At 46.1% G+C, this 24,539-nt stretch overlaps 1 protein-coding gene and 1 pseudogene across 1 annotated transcript in view; both read right to left on the bottom strand.

The window, feature by feature from the left end:
* COL4A2 (collagen type IV alpha 2 chain) overlaps positions 1-24,539 on the bottom strand; it is a 730,687-nt gene that overhangs the window by 123,351 nt on the left and 582,797 nt on the right. The window contains exons 31-32 of the mRNA XM_069636740.1: positions 16,075-16,245; positions 6,030-6,173 (exon numbers count right to left, since the gene is read on the bottom strand). Of these exons, the coding sequence (XP_069492841.1) occupies positions 6,030-6,173; positions 16,075-16,245 (315 nt within the window). The remainder of the gene's footprint in view (positions 1-6,029; positions 6,174-16,074; positions 16,246-24,539) is intronic.
* LOC138526636 (U2 spliceosomal RNA) lies at positions 18,038-18,175 on the bottom strand (annotated as a pseudogene).

Below are 24,539 nucleotides of genomic sequence, written 5' to 3'. Positions count from 1 at the left end.
CTCAGCTGGGAATCTGACCGGCATAGCATTTGCACGTGCCTTTCTTTAAGGTCAGGGGTCTGCAACCTTTGGTTATCCAGATTGTTTAGACCACAACTCCCACCAGTCAACACCGGGACAGCAAATGGTGAGTGATCATGGGAGTTGTAGTCAAAACATCTGGAGAGACACATATTGTAGACCCCTGCTCTAGATAGACCTCCCCTTTACCAGGATTTTAAAAACAGCTCAAGGGAGACTGATCAGTGTCTTTTCAGTAGTCTGCTAGGAGAGAGTGTCCGTGGTTCAAACGTGCAAACGTTTGTTTTTCTTTTACAAGAGAGGTAGAGAAAGAGAGAGAGGGGGGCAGGGGTAGAGATGTAGAACCTGGTAGTATGGAGAAGCCTGGTTTGTTATCATTATGGAATCACTACTCATTGTTATGGAATCATTACCCATCATTACCCATTTAGGGATTAGTTATCCATCATATATTCTGATTAGTACTGATTAGGAAGTGACATAATTATTCTGCCACATATATGTAGCCATTTGTTATTGCTTATAGAATGAGGCCTGTTATATTTGAAGTGCCATGTAGTGCCATGTAGAGACACGTTATACATGTAGAGAGATATGTTACGCATTGAGTATGCACTTACACTTAGAATATGCATTGAGCTTTAAGTATAGTGCTTGGTATGAATGAATGTTAGGCACTACATTCAAGAATAGAGAAAGCATGAGGCCTATGGCATTATGAAGCCATTCTGAATGGATACACACAGAAGCGCTGCTGAGTGCAAAGTTGTTATGAGTTAGTGTGAAGAAAGGAATGTAAACAGTTTTTTGGCAGGAAGGTCGTAACTTTGCCCGAGAAACGAATGAGATGGCCTGGCTTATCAGCATCTTGGAGGCGTTGTGTTCGCAGACAGCAGAGACAGAGAAGGTGGGGGCCAGGCAGCAGGGAGTGCTTTTGCATGGAGAGGGGAGATGGTCTGTTCTCTGAGGAGAGAAGGATTTCATGGGAATGAATTGAGAAATATGAGAGATGGTAGGATGGTACCGCAGACAGAAGGCCATGGTATAGATGATGGCAAATGTCATGATGACAGAACACGGAGTGATTTAACAAGTACATGCAAAACAGACATTTAGGCACTGCTCAAATATAGAATTGCTGACATTGACAGAGAGGCATTTTAGCTTAGTGAGAGACATGTAACCATGGAGAAAGTATGACGTGAATTGACACTATAACTGGAAGCCTGAAATTGAAGTAGGGAGTTCGATGAGAGAGAGACGTCTAGTTGTTGGAGATGGAGATTTGAAGTAGTTGCTGCTCTGCTGGTCTGCTCTATGGGATGCTGTTGGAGATGCAGTTCTAAGATTGAGGGAGCTGACTCTAAGATGGGAGAGAGATGTTTGGCGGTGGCATAGGAGAGACGCTTGGATGACTTTGAGAGAGGAAGCTTGGGGAAACATTCTGCAGCAGAGCTGATGAGATCTGGCAGAGAGAGGCCTGGCCCTGACACTGACTGACTGGTTTCAGAAGTTAGTGGGAGAGGAGAGACACAGAGCTGGAAAGGGGAGTATTGCTGAATGCATGGGGGATTAGAACAGACACTCACACAGAGCTTTGGGTTTGGAGAAGGGGAAATCAGACAGGGATTGTCTTAGAGTGAGAGAGTGAGGAATGGTGTGGATTGGAGAGGAATGCTGAATGCTAACACTTGCCATATCTATATTGCATTAGATATGATAGATCCAGATAATCAGAGGCTTACATTAGAAGCATGTAAGGCTTACACTTATTTCACTGCATGGTAGATTTGCACCAAAAGCATAAAAGGTGCATTATAGTAGCGCTTGCATCATGCATTGTTATGAATGAATAAAAGTATTTCTATTGTTTGAATCGATTCATGTGTTTTCTTTGTGTCTTATGTTAATGTGTCCATAGGAGTAAGATAGGAGTATGTTGTAGTAGTAATCTAGACGTAACACAGTGTGCAAAGGCCCTGAGATATAAGAGCAGGGGGGGCATAGTGATCCACACCCCCCAGGAGATTGTCTAAGACTGATGCATGTTTGCCCACTAGAGGTAGGCCAAAGGCAGATTTGTATTACGATCTCAGAGAGAGAGCGAGAGAGAGAGAGCGAGAGAAAGAGAGAGAGAGAGAGAGACAGAGAGAAAGAGAGAGAGAGAGATAGAGAGAGAGAGAAGCCTCTGAAAGAGGGTTGATAGAGCCATGCATACATGACGCAGGCAGAACATGACACATTTGGCGAAATCAATGCCCCCCAGAAGCGTCACTGGTAGGACACTGCACCAGTGATGGCTGGTGCATTTTTTAAATAATGCGCCGTAAATATTTCCCTCCAATCCGCGAGAGCGACCGAGTGAGGGCGCCCAAACCAACCAAGGAGAGTTCTCCCCCCGAGAATTTATTTTGAATAATGGGTTAAAATGGTACATTATCCAGCAAAAAACTTTGTGTGAAAAAATAGAGCACGGAACCAGACAGCTAGCAACCACTTATGCAGGATAACCCATTAAAGAACTCAATAGATTAAAGTCACCAATAGTTAAGAGGAGCATTTCCCAAAACATTTTCATGATGCCTTTCCCCACAACATATGCCAGTATAAAAAATATGTTCACACTGGCTGTGGCCATACATTTGCTTTGCATGCAGACAGCACCGCTATTACCCACTTTTCCCATATAAGAACATACTCATGTTAGCTTTCCGTTAGTCTGGAGAGACTAGAGTGACTGATTATTTATATATATATACTGTTGGCGCTTGGATCTTCCCTCCTCATCCGTAGAATCTCCTAGCACAAAGGATGTCAGGGGGATGCCTTCATCAAGCCAGTATGCCGCGTGCACTCTTTATCCCGCCATTAATTGACCACCCCCACGTGACCTTGGAGACCGGGAAGGGCTGTGTTGCGGCATCAGATCCGACTCAACCGCACGGATGAGTCTGGAGCACTCAAGATGGAGGGAGCCCCCTGCCGACCTCTACACTCCTTCCAATCTTGGTGCTTGGCTACCTCCATCCTCATCTGCTCCTTGTGCACAGCATCAAAGAAGTCAGGCAATTGCCCTTTTAAAGTCAGGTCACTGCTCGCACTCCTTATTGACCCTCCTCCACTTAAACTCAACACGACTAGGCATCCTCGATGCTGAGTGTCTATGGAGAAGGCTGTCAAGGGTTAGGACACATCCTTCTTGGCCAGTTAAGATGTGCAAAGCCCTAAGGACACTCTTGGCTGCCTCCTCTTCCTCAGCCCACCATTAAATCTCCCATCTACCAGGACTATTGCCTGCCATAATTTGAGCCGCACATGTGGCTACTGGCCTTACTGCACAATTTGTTTTCTGTTGTCTGCTACTGGTCTAATTACCCATCTTTTTGTTGAATGGTATATATCAGCCACACATTTACAATCCCACACTGTTCCCCATCCCCCAATGAGAGCCACGCTCCCTCGCCTGTAGCTACTGCTGCTTGCAACCCTCCTCTATCCATATTCCAGTGCCTCCAGATAGCCCCTTTCAATCCCACATCCCTCTTCCTCCTCCCTACCTCACCGCCTCCATTCCAATCCATAACATCATCCAATACAAACTCCCAGGCAACTAATCCCACTCCAACCTAATCTATCCCTCTCAATGCCTCTCCAGAACTGCACACTAATGTTATATTACGTCTTTGAAATGCCCTGTAAGTAAGTAATCAAAACTCTCTCTTTTCTGAAGACTTTGATGCTCACAACATGCTTTTCTGATTCGTGAGCATGAGTGAAACCCACATTACCTCCCATGACACTGGAACTCCTCAGACTCTTGCAACTTGATCCACTCCTCTCGCTTGACCACGAGAGGCTGAGTTGGGCTTGCGATCAGTGAGGCTAACCTCTCTGTGTTCCCCACAACCTGATTTCTCTCCTCTTTTGAGTTCTCTGCCACTCAGATCCCCTAACCCATCCCCTTCCCATCTTCCTTCTATGTCGACCACCTAGGCCACTCAACAACTTCTATAATGATCTCAAACTTCTTCTCGACTCCCTTCCTCTGGAAGACCCTATTGCTCTAATGGAGAACTTCAACTTCCCCAAAATCCCCTCCTTCATCGACTCAGACTATTCTCTCTCCTTTCTGTCCACTCTCTGACCTCCTTCCATTACCTTTCACTCATACCCAAGGCAACTCTTTTGACAACACTTCCTTTCTACCTACATCATCCATGTGAGCGTAAACTTGACCCATCCCCATTTAATGACTCCCCTTATTCACGTCATCATCTCTGTCCCTCCACCCATCTGCCAACCTCCAAAACTCACAATTTGTAGGTGCAAGTTCAAACCTAACTTTCTGATCCCCTACATGGTCAAGGTAAAATCCTTCCACCAAGCCCTCTCACCTCCCAGGACTCATCTACTGGGCAAGCATTTAGTGACTCCAATTTAGCTCGGAGCTCCCCCTTAAATACCTCAGCCGCCACACTTTCCCACAAATCGTGGGTTGCTCCTAAAACCCACCTGCTCAAAACCACCATGCATTTTCACCTTTGCCGATGGGGTAAATCTCACACCCTTCACTTCCGACAACCTACAAAAAGGCCCTCCTTGACACTTCTACCATAGAAACGGACACATTTAATAACTTCCTTCCCTGATCTCCTCCCTCTGTTTTCACCCCACAAACATTCCTCTATCTTTCATGCCATGCCTGCCCCACTTCGTCCTCAAACTATATTCTCCTCTTACAATTAACACATTTGCCTTCTACTTTTCCTCTAAAATCTCTGAGATCCATGACTCCCCAGTTACCCTCCTCTCTCGCTCCTCTGTCCACCGTCTCCTCCTCAAGTCACCACTACCCCCTCTTGCCTCTGCTCTTTTTCTCCCACCTAATCTTCTGAACTGGTTCCCATCCCCAGGGCTGTCAACCCCTCATGTGCTCCAGTTAACCTTTTTGCCATACAAACATCAAAGAGCTTGCATCAATAATTCACATCTGTCTCTGAACCCCTCTTGAACCTTTTCTCTCAGCTGGAAGCTATACCACACGCTTTAAGGTAACCACTGCTCTAGCCACCCTCAAGAAATCCTCTACAGACCCTAACGGCTCTGCCAACTACCAGCCCGTCCCTTTCCTACTCCACTGGCACTGATCCATGCCACTCAGTTCCTCTCCCCTACTCACTGCTTTCATCTCCACTCCACCCTCTTTCTCGTGGACCTATCTGCTGCCTTCGACACTGTGAATCGTCCTCTCTGCCTCTCTGGCTTTGTGCTGGCCTGCCTGCTTTTCATTCTCTACCCCTCTTACTTTAGAAAACATATTTCTTAATTCTTCATTCTCCTGCCATCTCTTTGCAGATGTTACCTAAATGTTCTTCTCTTTCCCATCCTTCACCTTTGACCTCTCTTCGAGAATCTTTACCTGTCTCTCCGCCATTCGTCACTTGATAGTCCTGGGAGTCCTTGGAATCAAGATGACACCAAAGTTTCGATCCCCTGGTCCGCGCTTAGAAACCTCTGGGTATTAAGCGTGTTATAAATAACCTATCATATCATAGCTCTTCGGTGTCTGATGCTCACCTATTCTAAAACTGAAGCCTTCTATCATCTGGTCCCCAACACCCACCCTCTGTTCCGAAGCTTTGTTACATAGATTTTTAGCGCGTAACTGGATGGCAGGCATTCTGTTATCCGGCCTACTTTCTTATCTGGACTATTGATTTCCAAAGGGTTCCGAATAACAAATCTTTTATTGTAATTATATTATTGATTAATCTGTCAGTCAGGAAGGGGGCTGGAAGGAAAGGCGTTCAACAATGCATTGGAACAACCTATCAACACCACATCACAAGAGGGGCTTTCCCAAGCATTCTCATTTGTGCCATTTTGAATTTCTTTTTCTTGTTGAAAAGTTCTAAGAGACAGGTTGACTACTTGAAGACAGCGGAGTTTACTAACCAGGAAATAAAAGCATGATGTGCATCATAATACGAATATATAGAGAGACGTACCTTTAGGGCCTGGGCCACCAGATCTACCCTTCACGCCTCTAAAGCCGTCACCTCCAACCAAGCCCTTGGGTCCTTTCCTTCCAGTTCTGCCTTTCAGGCCTTCCATTCCCTGGAAACCAGCCACACCTTCGGAACCTTTCACCCCTTTAATAAAAATGGTATGGCAATGTTATAAAATGTGACATGGAACTCACTCCACACTACAAAGAAGCAAATCTGAAAATTAAGAATTCAAAACCGATGACGCAAAGCGATAGATATAGTACATTGTGGTCTGGGACATGTTTGTGATAAAATCATACAACCCAAAAGAGCCACATGCTGATATTTACATGTACTTGAGAACAATTGTGACATGTCACTTTATTATCAGAACGCTCTATTAACTGGCACCTGCCTTGCCCATCAATAAGAGCTCTCCGGCTGGTGAGATGTCAGATAACAAAGTTTAAAGGCTGCAGAACAGAGCATTGCAGGGGTAGAGGAGTGGTAGGTTGAGCTGAAGTCCTGGATTCTTTGTTATATCTCCACGAAGCTCTGTTCTCCAGCTCTCCGCCACACTGATTGCAGACATGTTGTCATCTGACACCAACAATTCTCACAGGGTGTCAGATCAAAAGCTTTTACTGAATTTAACTTCACACCAAATTTAGGCAGGTGGCCATGCTTCTCATGGATAGTGCCGCACGTTTTAAATGGCCCTTCTGAATGATGACTTCTTTGCCAATTGCGGAGCCTTTTCTTTCTAAATCGAAGGGATAACTTTTATGTTAACAAAAGTATGAGGAGAAATGATGAGGAAACCAGGTATTGTCCGAGGTGATGTTTTACTATGGACAGTGCAAGTAAAATAAAACATCTTTGGCACACTTAGATACACCTCCCACACCCTGAGTTCCTTCTAGACTTGGCACAGCATCCCACACTTGAAACAGTGTGCCACTTACAAACACACAACCTTTAGCACAAGGTCCCCTCTGCATGCCTGAACCTACTCTGTCTTGCGCCCGACCGTGACTACATCTCATGAAAACACTGAAGGTCTCCTGCTAAATGCTGATCCGCAATGAAAGGCTGTTTCGACATCAGTCGTCTCTCAGATGAGGGCGAGCCCGACATCCAGTCGCTATCAGAATTCTATCTCATGGGCTCCGTTTTCCCAGTTCCTGCGCCCGATGGTGTCATCGGGGCATGAACCTGCCACACTACAAGATCATACAAATAATGATCCTCCGGTTGTGGAAATCACATAGAGATAATACTCAAAGAGACCATCCTTTCCAAAACCCATCCTTTCTCCCCACCCGGCTTGCACATCTTTCTCCTGGTTTACAGCTCTCCCACGGAAAACCCTCTTTTCCCTTGACACATTCCTCGAAAGCGCTGTTATACTTTTCCACTTAGCAGCAACCATTGCCCCAGGGGCTTCATGATCAGCCGGCCTCTCCACCTGCCACCTGCAATATGATCTCTGACCCAAGAATCCCTTAGCCTCAAAGAACTGGTGTCTCTCCTCAGCCACACAGCAACTCCTACGCTAGTTTGTGTTACAACCCCAGAAGACCCTGCGACCACCACATTAGATTGATCAACCACCTAGAAATGTCTACACACCCTCACCCCGTCATCGCTTCGCAGAGGGATCAGAAATCACGAACAGACAATAGAATCATCTGTCGCCTGATCTCCCTGCAACTCACTGGTCGAAGCAGACAGAATTGTAATTCTGCATGATCTGTGGACGCCAAGACGCCACTGGCGTAACAGGGGCCCCCACAGCCCCCACGGCGCAGTGGTCCCGCTAGCACATGTCCTGGGTGGGGGCCCCACTTGAAAAAAAATGAAAAATATATTTTTTTCAAAATATTTTTTTCATTTCTTTTTTAAATCACTTTGCCTTCATAAAGAAATTATTTCTGTATCAGAAATAATGTCTTTAGGAAGTGAGAGTGACTTCAAAAAGAAACAATCAGCCTCATTACAAGTTTGGCTGTAGCCTTGCCGCTAAAACGCGTGTGTGCGTGTACAGTGAAAGGGTGCACACTTAAATGTATGGGTGGCTGCCTGGGTGTGCCTGTATGGTGAAAGAGTGCACACTTAAATGTAAGGATGGCTGGTGTGCATACGTGTATATGGTGAATGGTGTTTGTGCTTGTGCTCAGGGGCGCAACAAAACCTACATTTCAGGGGGCTGATGCTTTAAATGTTGGGGGAGGGGCTAACTTCACGGGTGGTGGGGGAGGCAAACTTTTTTGTGTGGGGGCATCAAACTTCTTTACGCATTTTAATGAGACTATTCTAGTGCAGCTTCAATGTTACAAGCAGTTAACTCTCTCCTTTAAGTGTGAAAGCACCCACTTATGAACTGTTGTGAGAATGAGCGGTCTCCTGTTCCCTTTCTACACTTCCAATCACTTCCCTGCCATGAAAGTGCTAAACCCACATCACAATTTCAATTGCCTAAAAGATTTGGCATTTGAATGCAGGTACTAACAGTTAAATGGCCCTTGTTAACCCAGGTGCCGTTTAACATCGGTGTCCTGTTCTGTCCGGCAATTGCTCTGAAGGTCAGCCAGGTTGAGTCAACATAGCCCAAAATTACTGGGGGCGAGTGCTGCAGCCCAGTCAACTGAATATTGTTAAGCCCCTACTTGTGTTTAATGCCTTAATTACTTATTGGTAATTGTCATTACTCCTAGCCCTATTCTTCCTTGTCCCTGTAATTGTGCATGAGGCAGTACTTGCCTCATACACAAGCACTGGGATGAGGTAGAAGTACACGGGGGTAATGCCTGACTTAGCTATCTGTATCTTCATTACTCCTAATCCCACTCTTTCTCATCCCAGTACTTACCTATGAGGCCAGGAGCCTCAAATGTAAGCTCTAGGACAAGGAGGAGGGACATGAAGGTAATTCTGGGCCAAGGAGCTGATTTTGGAGGGTGGGGTAGGGCATGGGAGGGAGAGGGCATGTGTGGGAGATGGGATTGTGCGATAAATCATAATGGTTGTCCATGTCCAGGCTAAGCAGGCATGATATGATGTGGTATTAGTGGCTAGTGGGGCATTTTGGTGCAGCCAGTCTAGTTATTCCTCAATTTGGTATGACTTTTTAACTGCGTATTTCTGATAAAGCAGTCCTGCTACGTGTAATTACCTGGCTAGATTGGCATCTGGGTGCTGTCAGTCTAGCCATTTCTTACTGCAGCATTGTATATTTTTTTGAGCATCTGTGATAAAATGATATGATAGAAGTCTATTATAACACGCCTGTACACAAGTGATACTTGGCGCGACAAGCAATAGAGTGAAGATAGAGGGAGTGACAAGACAAATGATCTTACTAGGCTTTGTGTCATTCAAATTGTGCAAGTGCGAGAATGGGAAATGCAAGGGGAAAGGTAGGGGGGAGTGCAAGGAAGAAGGGCGGGGAAAACAGGGCTGTAATGCTCTGAGTAAGTGCAGCCAGGACAGTGCAGCTCTGGGTAGTGCAAGGAGAACAAGGGACTGTAGGGTTACAGTTACAGTCCCTAAGTGCCTGGTAGGCCATCGGCAGTAAAAGGTTGACTGATCAAGAAAGAGCCTGGACTCAGTGAGACTCTGAGGGTAGCCAAGCAACCAGTTGGTACAGCAGACAGGTAGGTCAGGTAGGTCAGCAGGGGAGGGAGAGAGCAAAAGCAGAGGAGAAGAGGAAAGTTTTGAGCTGCTTCCGAACATCAGGTGGTCTGCTAAAGTTTGAGAGGGGCAGGGAGGCCATTCCAGAGGGAGGCATCTGCAGAGGAGAGATATCTACCCCCACCACTCTCTGCCTGAAGAAGCATCTAGCCCTTAGAGAGTTGGAGGTAGCCGGAGGAAGGGCTAGAGAAAAAAGGTATTTTGGAAGAGAGCGTTGGTTGGGTTGTAGTGTGGGCTCGACCCCAGAAAGCCTTGTGGATAATGCAAAGGGCCTTGAACTTTATTCTTGCAACCACCGAGAGCCAGTGGAGAGATTTCAGGGCTGTAGAGATATGATCCCTGGGCTTGTGGCCAAGGACAAGTCTCGCTGTCCTGTTCTGGATAAGTTGCAGAGGGCGGAGAGTAGAGGAAGGTAGCTTGAGAAAGAGGCTGTTGCAGTACTCCAGCCTAGAGAGAAACAGGGCTCTGGAGACAGTGAGCTTCTGGGGGAAAGTGAGAAAGGGAAGAGTCCCTTTGAGGATGAGCGGCTGGTAGGTAGTGAGACCTCTTGGCAACGTCCGAGATGCGAGGAGAGAAAGAGAGAGTAGAGTCAAAGATGACACAAAAGGTTTTTTGCCTCGCAGGAAGGCGAAGGAAGAGGGCCCAAGGTGGGTGGCCAGAGTGAGAGGGAAAGCAGGGGCAGGGGTCCCAATGAGAAGGATCTCCATCTTAATGGCACTAACGATGATATCGTTGGAGGTCCACCAATCCTGAATCAGGGATAGACAGTCAGGAATGAGCAAGAGATGAGAGGAGCCTGAAGGAAATCTGAGTGCCATTCGCATAACACTGATAGTTAGAGGAGAAGGTAGAGATCAGGTGGGCCAAAGGGGCCAAGTACAGGTTGAAAAACCAGGGTGAGAGGATAGAGCCCTGGGGAATGCCACAGGAAGAGAGAGAGAAGTGATGAAAAAAAGGGACCAAGTTGGACCTGGGAGGGGCAGTCCAAGAGGAAGGAGGTCAGCCACTCCAGACCCTGATCCGTGACGCCCAGGTTCTCACGTAGTTGATTGATCAGGATGCCGTGGTTGACTGTGTCAAAAGTCGAGGAAAGATCACAGAGGATTAGGACAGAAGGAATGCTGGAATCTAGGTTAGAGAGCAGATCATCACAGGTATTCAGGAGAGATGTTTCCGTGCCTCTGGCAGCTCTGGAGCTAGGCTTATGGTCACAGAGACAACCAACAGATTCAACGTGGAGAGTAAGCTGGGAGATTGCCAGCTTTTTTCCAAGAGCTTTCCAAGGAAAGGTGTGATGGAGATTGGGCGATAATTTGCCGGACAGGTAGGATCGGCAGACTGCTTCTTGAGGAGTGGGTGGTCAAGGGAGTGCTTAAGGGGGAAGGGGAACGTTACAGTGGTGAAAGAGTGATTACAGAAATTGGCCAAGGTGCAGCGAGGGTGTGAATATGGCCCTTGATGGTTCTGGAGGAGCAGGGGAGCACCTGTTTGGACGACACGTTCATGGATCGGACTTGTCTTAGAAACCTTGTCAGGTGTTGTCAGAGAGAAAGAGGAGAAAGGAGGAGGAGAGGTACAGATGGCCAAAGGGGGGCCGAGAGAGGAAGAGGGAAAGGAAGGGGAGATAGTGGACAGGATGTCCTGAGTTTTAGCTGAGAAGTGAGAGGCCAGAGCCATACAGAGGGTCTGGGAGGGAACCGGAGAGGTGGAGACCGCAACAGGATTGACCAGTTCCATGAAGATTTTAAAGAGTTTGGCCGTGTTGTTCGAGGCAGCAGAGACCCGGGCTTCAATGTGTGCTCTCTTTTTGATGAATGTTATTGCTTCCACTGGCATTTTTGTGCATCCAGTCTAGGTCTGTATAAATGTGGCCTGGCATGCTTTACTGTAATTTCATAACGCGTCTACACTGGTCTACATTGTTCAGCCAGTGGGACATGTTTTCAATGTGGCATGGCATTTTTAATAGCAAAGCATTAATGTTCCTGTGCACCATTGGTGACTTGCATATCTTGGATTGGTGTTACCCTACAAAACAATTGCAAACACTCTGGCTTTTTGGCCAATTATTCTCAGAAAGTGTGCTGTATATTGCATTAAAACACATATTTATATCTTTCTCCTAGTACAGTGTGCGGCATACCCTTCAGCAGCACATTCATGCGTATTGTGCAAGCGTGATAATCTAGGCCGGCCCAGAGTGTGGCACGACCGTGATTTGTTGCCGAGATGGGGGGGCCTGCTCAGCATGGCTCGCAGGGGGGCCCCCACATTTTGGGTTACGCCACTGCAAGTCGCAGCAATGATAGCGGATGACGTGGCAACCGCAGCCATGCTGGTGGAGGGGGCGAGGCGAGAAAGCAGATTGGCTGGCACGGCCGCTCATAAGGCTGTGCATATGCTACGTCAGGCTCTATCTAGTGTTCAGTTATACCTAGTTTCCCAGTTCAACATCATCGTTGAACATGGGCTGCACCACCTGAGAACCAGAATGAGCCATGTGAGCACTTGGTGCCGGATCAAGCTGAATTACGCAGGATGGAAAGGTCTGTTGAGGGTCTGTATCATGGGGGCTACTCTGAGCAGAACAGTACAGGTATCTAATGGTGCTGTAAAACCATTGCCTTCCAAGGCTGCAGAATGCACCAAGGGAAGCCCATTGTTAATGGAACGGACTAAATGTACCGTCCAGACTTTTCCGTATAAGGCTCATTCTGTAAAACCCTAGTTGATTTATTTATTTTATTTTTGCATCTATTGCATTGGTTTCTGTGTTCGACTGCCACATTTTTGGGAGGGGGATTACTATGCCAGTTACCCAGCCCATATCTGCACAGCTGTATGGAAACGCACCTTGTCTCTACCTTTGCTGCCTGGTTTCCCTATTGGATTATTTACTGACGGCCTGCAGGATTTGTCGCACCTAACAACCAATCCCACTTTTATATACAGTTAATACCATGTTTAACGTTTCCTCCTTCAAACCTTGTCTCAACACTACCTTGAACTCACCAATTCCCACCTACATGACCACCCATTCCAGCAGGGTGAAACCTCCAAAATGCTTCTCACTGTGACTGTCAAATGCAAATCTTTTTAGGAATCTCTCAAGAGAAAACAGTCCAGATTACGATCAAGTCTGCCTGCTCTCGCCAATTAAAATACTGCAGAGCCGCAATCAGATATAGACAATTCGGTTCTATGTCAATTGGCTGAATTTCAACTCATCTAATTCCATTTTATAACATTTTGTCACTGAATTGTTTTCTGCAAAATCCATGGAGAGACCTCCTGCATGATCCCTCACCGATCCCACCTCCCTTTTCCATATATCTAACGACAATCCACCACTTACTTATCAGTTAAAAAACAGTAAGACAATGCACTAAGAAAATGAGGTGAGTTGGCATTCAACCATAACACATAAACCGGAAAATTAACCTAGTACACAACAATCAAAATTCTGCTCGTATGTCTGTGGTGGTGCCCTCTGCTCTGTGGAGTCTTTGCTTATCCAGGATCCTCGGTTTAGGTTTTCCCACATGGGGGGTGGATCCTTTTCAGTAGTAGTGGCTAAACTATGGAATGCCTTTGCTTTTCATACATTTTGGAAATCCCATCTCTTTTGCATGTTCTTTGGTCTATAGTTACCTCTGTTCTGTTGGGTTTTTAGTGCCAAGATGCCCTTTGGGTGGATGTTTTGCGTTTTACAAATCTCTAACATCACATAGGATGAAGAAGAAGGACAAAGACTGGGATGCAGAATGAGGACTGAGATGAAGAAGAAGGACTGGGACGAAGCAGAAGGACAAGGACTGGGATGAAGGGGAAGAAGGACAGCCATGAAAGTGAAAGACTAAGACAAAGGAGAGGCAAACGGAAAGAAAACAACTAAATGGGATGAAGACGAATGACTAGGATGATGGAGAAGGACTTGATGGAAGGAAAGGGATCAGTACAGTGACAAATGAGAAGGTCAGGGATGAAGGAAAATGACTGCACAAAGGAGAAGGAGAAGGTCTGGCGAGAAAAACAAAGACCGTGATGTAGAACAATGACTGAGACAAAAGCGAAGGACTGAGTCCAAGCAGAAGGGGAAGGACTAGGATAAAGGAGGAAAAAAAAGGTCTGGGACAAAGGAGAAGCAGAAGGAGAAGGACTTGGATTAAAAGTAGAATGTCTGGGATGTAGTAGAAGGACGGAAGAGGATTGGGATGAGGGAGAAGGACTGGGATGAAAGAGAAAGAAAAGAAAAGGAATGAAGGAGAAAGAAAAGTCCTGTGACACAGGAGAATGACTGGGATGAAGAAGAAGGAGAAGAAATGGCGTGTAGCAGAAGGACTGAGCAGAGAAAGAAGGACTAGGATGAAGAAGGTGGACTAGTATGAAGAAGAAGGACTGGGATGAAAGAGGGTTCGGGAAAAGGAGAATCACTGGGACAAAGTAAAAGAAGTGAGATGAAGGAGAGGATCTGTGATGAAGAAGGACAAGAAGGATTAAGACAAAGCAGAAGAAGCACTGGGTTGAAAGTAAATGTGAAAGACATGGATGAAGGAGAAGGACAAACACTGGAATGCAGGACAAGAACTGGGATGAAGGAGAAGAACTAGGACAAAGGTGAAGGAGAAGGAATCGAGAGAATGACAAAGACTAGGATGTAGGACAATGACTGTGACAAAGGAGAAAGAGAAGGACTGGGATAAAGGAGGAAGAGAAGAACTCGGTGGAAAAACGGGATGCTGAAGGACAGAGATGAAGACAGAGGACTGGAAGGAAAGAGATAGACTGGGCTAAGGAGATTGAGGAGAAGGGCTAGGCCGAAGAATGAAAAGGAGAATGTCAGGGACAAGAAAAAGGAGTAGTACTGGGATGAAGGAGAAGGGCAGGGATAAAGGGGAAGGAGAGGGACTGGGATGATTGAGATTGTTTGCCTAAAACTGCACACACAACTCTTAAGGCCTTAGCCCCATGGATATTTCTCAACGGATCACCACCGTATCCTGCTGACTCTGGGTTTCCCTAACCAAACAACTGTATTCTGTGTATGATTGCAGCTCAACATGTAACCCTGCTGCCTCTCACACGTGTGTAATCAATGTAAATAAGCCTGCATACTGTAACCATTCATGCATATTTTAACCACGGACAGGGCAAATGTCACCAAGCCACATATCTAAAGAACTTTAAATAAGGCAAGTATTTTCTGTGCTAATGTAACCTAACCGGCCACCTATTTTCTGCAACTAAGACCTAATCTTGTAACAGCGCCTTGATGCCCCTGGGCTGTGTGAGCGCTTTATAAATGCAAATAAATAAATAAATGAAGTGGAAGCACTGAGACAAAGGAGAAGGAATGGGATGAAGGAGAAAGACTGGGACCAAGGAGAAGGCAAAGGACTGGAACTATGGGCGAGAGGGCTGGGATGAAGGAGAAGGATTGGGGTGAAAGAGAAGAAGGACTGAGACCTCGGGGGAGAAGGAGTAGGATTAACAGGAAGATGAAGGACTAGGAGGAAGGAGAAGTGCAGAACTGGGATGTAGGAGATGTTTTGGGATTAGGGAGAATGAAAATAATTGAGATGAAGTAGAAGGCTTGGGACAAAGGATTAGGAGAAGGACTGCAACGAAGGAGAAGGAGGGTGAGGAGGAGGGGGAATGGGATAAAGGAGGAAGACGTGGATGATGGAGGAAGAGGACTGGGACAAAGGAAAACAACTTGGATGAAGGACGATACTGCAAGAAAGGAATAGGGCAAGGAATGGGGAGTAGCCCTGGGAAGAAGGAGAAGGTGAAAGACTTGGGAAAGGTGTAGGACTGGGAGGAAGCAGAAGATGAACGATTGGGACGAAGGAGAAGGAACAGGATGAAGAAGGTCTATGACAAAGGAGAAGGACTAGGGACGATAGACCCTGACTTGGCTTCCAAACATGACCATGCATTTCCAGGCTATGCTGTTTTATTTTCTTTATTTGTGTCTGCGCTGAGACATGCTGGCAGAAGAAATAATCACGCACAGCAGGATGCATGCAAGCTGATTGGATACAGGATTTGGGGCGCTAGAAAAGTCTATGATTTGGCCCAATATAAAAGCCTGTTAACATAACATAAAATAACATGCAGAGCAGAAAGGCAACAGCAAGGTAGGATGCACACACTAAGCACACCAAGAAGGAAATGGATTGAAAAGTGACATTGCATCCATGAGGATTCCTTACACTGCCACACACAGGAATACTTTGGCATAGTTGACTTTGTTCCCTTTCAGCCAAAACTAAAAAAGGGTAGGTGGCAATGGGAGACTGCTGGCAATCTATCGCCAGCACTAGATCATTTGACATTGCCCGAATACAAACTTTAAAACAGACATTACCTTTCATGCCAGGAAGGCCGTGCATGCCATCCAGTCCAGTGAAGCCAGGCTCTCCGGGTCTGCCTCTTGTGCCAATGAATCCTGGGTTGCCTTGGTCTCCTGCTAATCCCTTTAAACCCCGGGGACCAGGCGGTCCAGTCTCACCAGGACTGCCGACCTGCCCCTTCGGACCTGTAAAAAAAATGGCTTAACATGTAATAACGCAGTGCACCTGTTCATGAATATTTATTTATCCGAGCCCCATGAGGCAAAGCTATTTCTCTAGACTCAAAGGGTGCGATATCAAAAGATGTTCGGCGTTAGCAATTATAATTGGTAATTTATAGCGCTCTTAATACACGGGGGTTTCTAAGCGCAGACGCGTGGATTGAACCAGTGTTGCTCAGCATCAGCTTGTTTCCAACACGAGCACGTTGCCCCTGAGCTATCCTCCCGAGAGAGATGTAGCTTGCAGTCAATTCATGCAGCTGTACATTAAGTGGTGATTGATTGTGAATGGGAGCGGCGGTCAGTACTTGCTGTTGGGGCAAATGAGAGAACAATTGTCCAAGTGTGGGGGGCGGGGGGGGGGTAGCTGTGGTGCCGCTGGATGAACATAATAATATGGTGTACAGATTGTGTCGTATGGGCAAGGGTTTGATGGATGTACTACTCTACCAGTGGACCTCAAAAATAGAAAGAAAGAGGGGACTTAGAGTATCTATGCGGGCGGGTGGTGCGTTGCACATGGCTTTTTTGAAAGGGATGAAGGTGACTGCTTTTTTAATAGAAAATATATACTTCTAACATTTGGTTGGGCCCAGCACACGTTATTTTCCTCGGGAGGTGGCATGCAAATGTATGTGTGTTCCTGGGTAATGGGCCCCGTTGCTTTGTTTCTCACTTACACCCCAGTCCTCATTTTGGGAAATGGATATGGTGGCAGTGGCAAGGGAGGGGGGATGGAGAAGACAATGGGACCCGGATGTGTGTGAGGAGATTATTTACACGTGAATGATTGGACAGGAGGCTACTCAATGTTGCCCCCTAGGCATAGACAGAGAGATGATCTGCAGGAGAGCATGGGCTTACGGGCGGCAGAAGACATTTGCCCACTTACTTTCCCTATGCGGAGCTAATATAATCCCTGCATATAGAGCGGGCAATCCTTGGCAGGAGCTGTTTCTGCATTGAGTGTCTCCTTTCCAGAATCATACAGTGGGTTCAGAGACTGTGCCTTAGGGTGCGCAGTGTCGACAGCTTGCTGCACCTCGCCCAGGGTCCCAGTGGCTGTAACGCCAGTCATGGAGAATCCTGCTAACTGGTGGAGGAAGACCTGCCTTTTCGTTTTTTGGCTATGCTCTTTGCCGCATATGTTGAGGGTGACCATAGGGCAGCAACGGATTGCCTTAAAACTATAGTAGAATAGTGCTATTTTTTACCCCCTCTTCTGCTAGCCCCTGATAAGGATGTATGTAACAAAAGGTAACTTACAAATGATTGGGCAAATAGGCCTACATTGAGAGGGTCTGTCTTTTATTTTATTTTTTTATTTATTTAACGTGATTTTATGGTTATACATTAGACAACCTTTGATCACATGTTTTAACTTCATATTTAGAAAATAAAAGGAAAGAAAGAACGAGAAAAGGTAAGATAAGATGGCTACAGAGACCTCAGCATTGTATATATGTCATGTAGGCTATAACAGTTTCCTCTAGTCCAATTTAGCTAGGTGATTCTTTATGATGATTAATAGTTTGATTAATGCTAAGGTTGTTGATGTTTTTTCATTGGCTAGAAGCATTTTCCACCACATGTCCTTTGGTCTGTATCCTGTCTTTTATTCTAGTTCCACATCTTGGCTGGTCCTTGCAGATCAAGAATTTCAGGCTGGACGCCCCCTTTTGGGGTGGGACCAAGCCTGATTTGCATATGGTCTTTCCCCTTTTGTAATGACTTGGCAGGTGAAGACCAATGTCTCGAGGATTGCCCAGAGTAACGCCAGAGGTTAAGATTAATTCTAAACCTTCCAGCCATCACCTCTTTTGTTTTGCTGAAATTATTAAACTGATAAGAACAGATACTACACTTGATCTTAGCCAAAAGGCCGAGAAGCGATTGTTTTGCTGAAATTATAACAATACAAGAAATTCACAAAGAGAGACATAGGAAGTCAGAAACGCTGGTAAATCCCCATTTCATGGCGTCTCATAGGCCTCCCTGGAGGGGATTGCCGGAACTACCGACACCATTAACGGTAATTCCAGTATTTAGTTGACGGTGGCGGCCTGATTTACATCCAGCTCTTGGCTGGAGGTAAAGCCATATCACACCCCCCTCCGCCGCCACCCCTGGCAAACTTGTGTTTTGCTGGTCTGGGAAAAATGGCTGGTGCTGAAATTACCCACATTTTTACCAGCAATTTTTCTGGACTGGCAACACTGTAATGAGGCCCATAGTCTCTCAGCACTAGTCTTGGCGGCTGATCAGGTTTCCCATTAGAATGAGCAAAAGGGCAAGAGATGCAAAGCATAAGGCTTGACATCCCTCCAATAAGTCAGGACAGGTGTCTAAACAAAGCAAAAAGAAAGGGTGTCCCGTAGAAGTCTATGGGAGGAAAGCAGCAAAAAGAAAATCTTTCCTAACAACTACCCTGGGACAAATGGTAGCCTGGAGGGACCAAAATAGAAGCATGCCCAAGTCATAGAGTGATCTTAACCAATCTCATCTCACTTTTCTGTCTTTGATAGATGCTGGTGGTAAGGAATGGTGACCCACCCACAGCTTTCACAGTCCCTGCACAAGCAGTGAGAGGGAGGGTGAAGGGCGTCTCTGCTGGAGCAACTGGAGTCAGAAGACTGCCCAGACCACAGCATGGAAGTGAGTGGATTTGGATCAAAGTTAGAATATAGGCGGAACATCGCTTGTGTGCCTCAATGCTGGTGCAATTCTGGCAGCACTGCTAAATGTGGAATGCCCTCATTGCTGCCAGCACTACCGAGATTTGCTTTGGCTATCCGGGTGTTCCGCATGCACACCTTGGTTTTCTGCCCTTGATGTTCCACACCACACTCTCCCAACCCCTTGCGCCTTCCATTTCCAGTTACCTCCCCTCTACACCCCTTCCTTCCAAAGGGCCCCACTCTGTCTCCCTCTGGGAAATTTCTTCCAGGTTTGAGGCATTTAGGAATTATTTCTCCCAAACCAGCGTTCCACACGTGGGGGTGCTTTCAGCGGCATACTAGCATAGCAGTGCTTATCCTTCGGCGTGCAGATGCCAACAGTTAAACAATGGATTTCTGTAGGTGTAAGACAGAGAGCTACCTGCTGTGGGTGTGTGTGTGTGTGTGTATGTATCTAGAAAAAGGTGAAATCCTGTATATGCAGTGTGTGTGCAGAACTGGGATCTAAGAGTGACATCAGATAAAACCAGGACCCGAGACTGACATGTGGGCAGAAATCGACCCTGAAAGTCTCATGGGGGCTATACTGGACCCTGAAAGTGACATGGGGCAGAAGAGCATGGTAGCGTGATTTGGCATTACGAGACAGGTGAGGGGCAGAACTGGGCCCTGGCGGTGAAATAGGGGTGGAAGTGAGCACCAGGAGCTACATGGGGACCGCAATGAGCCCTGAAAGCAATATGTGGGTTACTCTAGGCACTGACAGTGACATGGTGGCAATACTGGGCTTTGAAAGTGACATTGGGTAGAACTGGGCCCTGAGAAGAACAACAACATGGGTGGCAGAACAGGGCCATGGACATGACATAGGGCAAATATAGGGCAACAGGCAGCATAAATACGTTTTACCTTGACAATGCTGGCATATATGTTCAGCCAATGTGTTGCAAAATACTGTTGTGTAGTGTTGGTAACCTGCCTTTTATTGGAATACTCAACGTGTTCCTCTTCAGGCCTGATTGTAAATTTGCTAGCTTTTTAACCTACTTTTCTAAAATGTGTGCTGCAAAATGCACCATTTTGACCCCCAATTCAAAACAAATTCCCATGAAGAATCTTTCCTTCTCCTCAAACCTTCTGGACTGATTTGGGCTTCCTCAGGCACGTGTGGGGAGACAATGGAGGCCTCATCCCTTTCAATAGCCACCAGCTTCCACTGAGCAACAGAGTGGCGGAATTGGGAGTATTCGGGAATTCAGATATTCAGTGTTCAATTTTAGCAAGCCAGCTGAGAGAATGTTGCTCGAACAAAATGCGGGCATCAAATAGGCTAGGCCAAGATGCAATTCTTCCAACAAAAGCAAAGAACAATGTTTCTGAGATGGTGGGAAACGGGCAGAGCAAAGCTTAAATTGGTCAGGGTAATTTAAAGGCTTGGTCCCAATGTCATCTAGATTAGTTATCATTTTAGTTCAAAATGGTTAGTGTATAATTTGCGACCTCTCAGGAGAGGTAGAGAGCTTAGCCTAAGCATAGAGAGCTTAGGCTGAGGAGGGGGAGGAGTCAGGCAAAACGCTGTTCGGGAAAATGTTTCTGTAGCCTGATCTTAGGACACCTGGTATCTCTCAACAGGAAATGTAGTGATATTTGCAGGATCTATTTTTAAAGCACCGAATTGCACCACTCTCAGTACAAAGTTCCTGGAAAAAGTAGCAAGAGGTTTTTGGGATGGATCTTTATGGATTTCAATGGGGTAGTCTGGTACCGAAAGACAACAGACTCGCCACAGGTGGAGGAGACCAAAGAATTTGTGTCTGCCTCTGGAGTCTAGGCAGAGGTAACCATGACTTTCAAGAATTTCGCCACTAAAAGATTTGATGATACATTTTTAAAACAAAATGTCTCAGGACAGGGAGATAAACAGCTGGATATTTTTTTTTTGCAGAGTGATCGAAAAGACTTAAGGGGATTGTGAAATAGTCCTGACAACCTAATCTAAAAGGTGTGTCCGCCTGTAGCGCTTCTGGTTTAGAAAAATCAATTGGAGGGTTTTCCCCCAAACACGATTGGACCTGATGATACATTGACAGTTCCAAGTTACCAACTTGAGAAAAATGCTCGTTGAATCAGTGGAACAATTGTGTGAAGAAATTAACACCTGTAGCTCAATTCACACTGGGGGTAATATACAAAGGCAAGAAGTAAGCAGAATAACTGGTGGAAACTAAAAATAACACTTCCAAGAAATGATAATGAGGACAGGGGACAGTGCATCTCAGACTGAAGCATTCCAACATGCGCTAAAAACACCCACTCACCGAACAACCCTATCTTCTGGAGGTGGTCTGATCTTAAAATGCTGATGCTGTAATATTTTGGGACCAAAAAGTTCAGCAAAGGATGTCTGTTAAGTTTATGGCCTCTGAAGGGTAACAAACAGACCATTGTTGGATCTCACAGAGCAACACTTTATTAGAGCACATGTTAAAGGTACTTCCTTCCGGGTCGCACGTGACTTTCGATAGGGAACTGAAACTAACTCCATTGGGTAGATATAGGGATCAACTTAGCAGCACCGTATTGGAGGCAGTAACATGAACCGGAAGGGATCATGTCCCACAGCCAGGACATGTTGGGCCTGATTCATGGAATTTCTTGCACGCTGCAAAGTGACTTTTCACGGGTGCCAAATCTTTGCACTGCCAACAAACACCTTGATTCATGCAGCAGTGCAAAGTGTATTTTTGCAGTGCAAAGTGAATTGGTACTGCAAATATTCACTTTGCGCAGCTCCGTGAATTTGCACTGGAAAAATAGACTGCATTGCTCCACGAATCAGGGTGTTTGTTGGCAGTGCAAAGTCACTTTGCACCAGTGAAAAGTCACGTTGCACTGTGCAAAACATTTCATGAATCAGGCACAATATGTGCCTAAGAGGCACACTTCAGGCAGTGTTGCACCATTTTACACCAAGCAACTACTCCTGGATATGTACCCTGAGTGAAACGGGGACACACATAATGGGAAGCTAATAGACGACTTGGACTGATGAAAATTCACCTTTACATTTCATGGTAAAATGATTACTTTCTTGCTTCTTTGTTTTAACTCAGCTTAGCATTGTTGGAAAACATGCCCCAATTCTCCAATCACAAGGATGTCAACTACACCACAATGATGATTCCCAATGAGGAGGAAACGTGAGTGATTGTTGCATTCTTGAGAGCTGTCAGCCATGGGCTAATAAAGCTAGGTAAAAAAATAGGACTCCCCTGTACTACCATTGATGTCACGTGGAGCAAAAATGCAAGCATTTCCTTTAGTGATGTCTACCCAGAGCGCTCTGCTCTGCATTTCTTTTAGTGATGTCTACCCAGAGCGCTCTGCTCTGCATTTCTTTTAGTGATGCCTACCCAGAGCGCTCTGCGCCGCATTTCTTTAGTGATGTCTACCCAGAGTGCTCTGCTCTGCATTTCCTTTAGTGATGTCTACCCAGAGCGCTCTGCGCCGCATTTCTTTTAGTGATGCCTACCCAGAGCGCTCTGCGCCGCATTTCTTTTAGTGATGTCTACCCAGAGTGCTCTGCTCTGCATTTCCTTTAGTGATGTCTACCCAGAGCGCTCTGCTCTGCATTACTTTTAGTGATGTCTACCCAGAGCGCTCTGTTCCGCATTTCTTTTAGTGATGTCTACCCAGAGCGCTCTGCTCTGCATTTCTTTTAGTGATGTCTACCCAGAGCGCTCTGCGCCGCATTTCTTTTAGTGATGTCTACCCAGAGCGCTCTGCTCTGCATTTCTTTTAGTGATGCCTACCCAGAGCGCTCTGCGTCGCATTTCTTTTAGTGATGTCTACCCAGAGCGCTCTGCGCCGCATTTCTTTTAGTGATGTCTACCCAGAGCGCTCTGCTCTGCATTTCTTTTAGTGATGTCTACCCAGAGTGCTCTGCGCCGCATTTCCTTTAGTGATGTCTACCCAGAGCGCTCTGCTCTGCATTTCTTTTAGTGATGTCTTCCCAGAGCGCTCTGCTCCGCATTTCTTTTAGTGATGTCTACCCAGAGCGCTCTGCTCTGCATTTCTTTTAGTGATGTCTACCCAGAGTGCTCTGCGCCGCATTTCCTTTAGTGATGTCTACCCAGAGCGCTGTGCTCTGCATTTCTTTTAGTGATGCCTACCCAGAGCGCTCTGCGTCGCATTTCTTTTAGTGATGTCTACCCAGAGCGCTCTGCTCCGCATTTCTTTTAGTGATGTCTACCTAGAGCGCTCTGCTCCGCATTTCTTTTAGTGATGTCTACCCAGAGCGCTCTGCGCCGCATTTCCTTTAGTGATGTCTACCCAGAGCGCTCTGCTCTGCATTTCTTTTAGTGATGTCTACCCAGAGCGCTCTGCTCCGCATTTCTTTTAGTGATGTCTACCCAGAGCGCTCTGCTCTGCATTTCTTTTAGTGATGTCTACCGAGAGTGCTCTGCGCCGCATTTCCTTTAGTGATGTCTACCCAGAGCGCTGTGCTCTGCATTTCTTTTAGTGATGCCTACCCAGAGCGCTCTGCGTCGCATTTCTTTTAGTGATGTCTACCCAGAGCGCTCTGCTCCGCATTTCTTTTAGTGATGTCTACCCAGAGCGCTCTGCTCTGCATTTATTTTAGTGATGTCTACCCAGAGTGCTCTGCGCCGCATTTCCTTTAGTGATGTTTACCCAGAGCGCTCTGCTCTGCATTTCTTTTAGTGATGTCTACCCAGAGCGCTCTGCTCCGCATTTCTTTTAGTGATGTCTACCCAGAGCGCTCTGCGCCGCATTTCTTTTAGTGATGTCTACCCAGAGCGCTCTGCTCTGCATTTCTTTTAGTGATGTCTACCCAGAGTGCTCTGCGCCGCATTTCTTTTAGTGATGTCTACCCAGTGCGCTCTGCTCTGCATTTCTTTTAGTGATGTCTACCCAGAGCGCTCTGCTCTGCATTTCTTTTAGTGATGTCTACCCAGAGTGCTCTGCTCTGCATTTCTTTTAGTGATGTCTACCCAGAGCGCTCTGCTCTGCATTTCTTTTAGTGATGTCTACCCAGAGCGCTCTGCTCTGCATTTCTTTTAGTGATGTCTACCCAGAGTGCTCTGCGCCGCATTTCCTTTAGTGATGTTTACCCAGAGCGCTCTGCTCTGCATTTCTTTTAGTGATGTCTACCCAGAGCGCTCTGCTCTGCATTTCTTTTAGTGATGTCTACCCAGAGTGCTCTGCTCTGTAGTTTTGAACTCGAAGTGAACTTCTATACATTGCTATAGTGTGGTGCCGTGCCATGTGTGGCTTACCTACTGAAATGGCTTATTCTACTCTCGCATTATTACATGTTGGAAAGGTTTTTTGGTTTAATTCTTTGAAAAATACCATAATATTGATGGTGTTTGGAAAATCATGCCACTAATGCAAAGGCATGACTAAATGCGAACCCACATCTCCATGTGAAATGTGGTCGTGTAGACTGCAATTTTCAATGTTATTGATGGGTTTATGTATTTCGAAATTTTGAAAAGTGGTTAATATTCAGTCTTGAGAGCACTTTACTAGCGAACGGGCGTGCAAAATGAAATGTGT

Source organism: Ambystoma mexicanum, chromosome 7p (genome assembly GCF_040938575.1).
Source record: "Ambystoma mexicanum isolate Mex_15411 chromosome 7p, UKY_AmexF1_1, whole genome shotgun sequence".
Classification (NCBI taxonomy): Eukaryota; Metazoa; Chordata; class Amphibia; order Caudata; family Ambystomatidae; genus Ambystoma; species Ambystoma mexicanum.
This window is presented reverse-complemented; position numbering and strand designations above follow the sequence as displayed.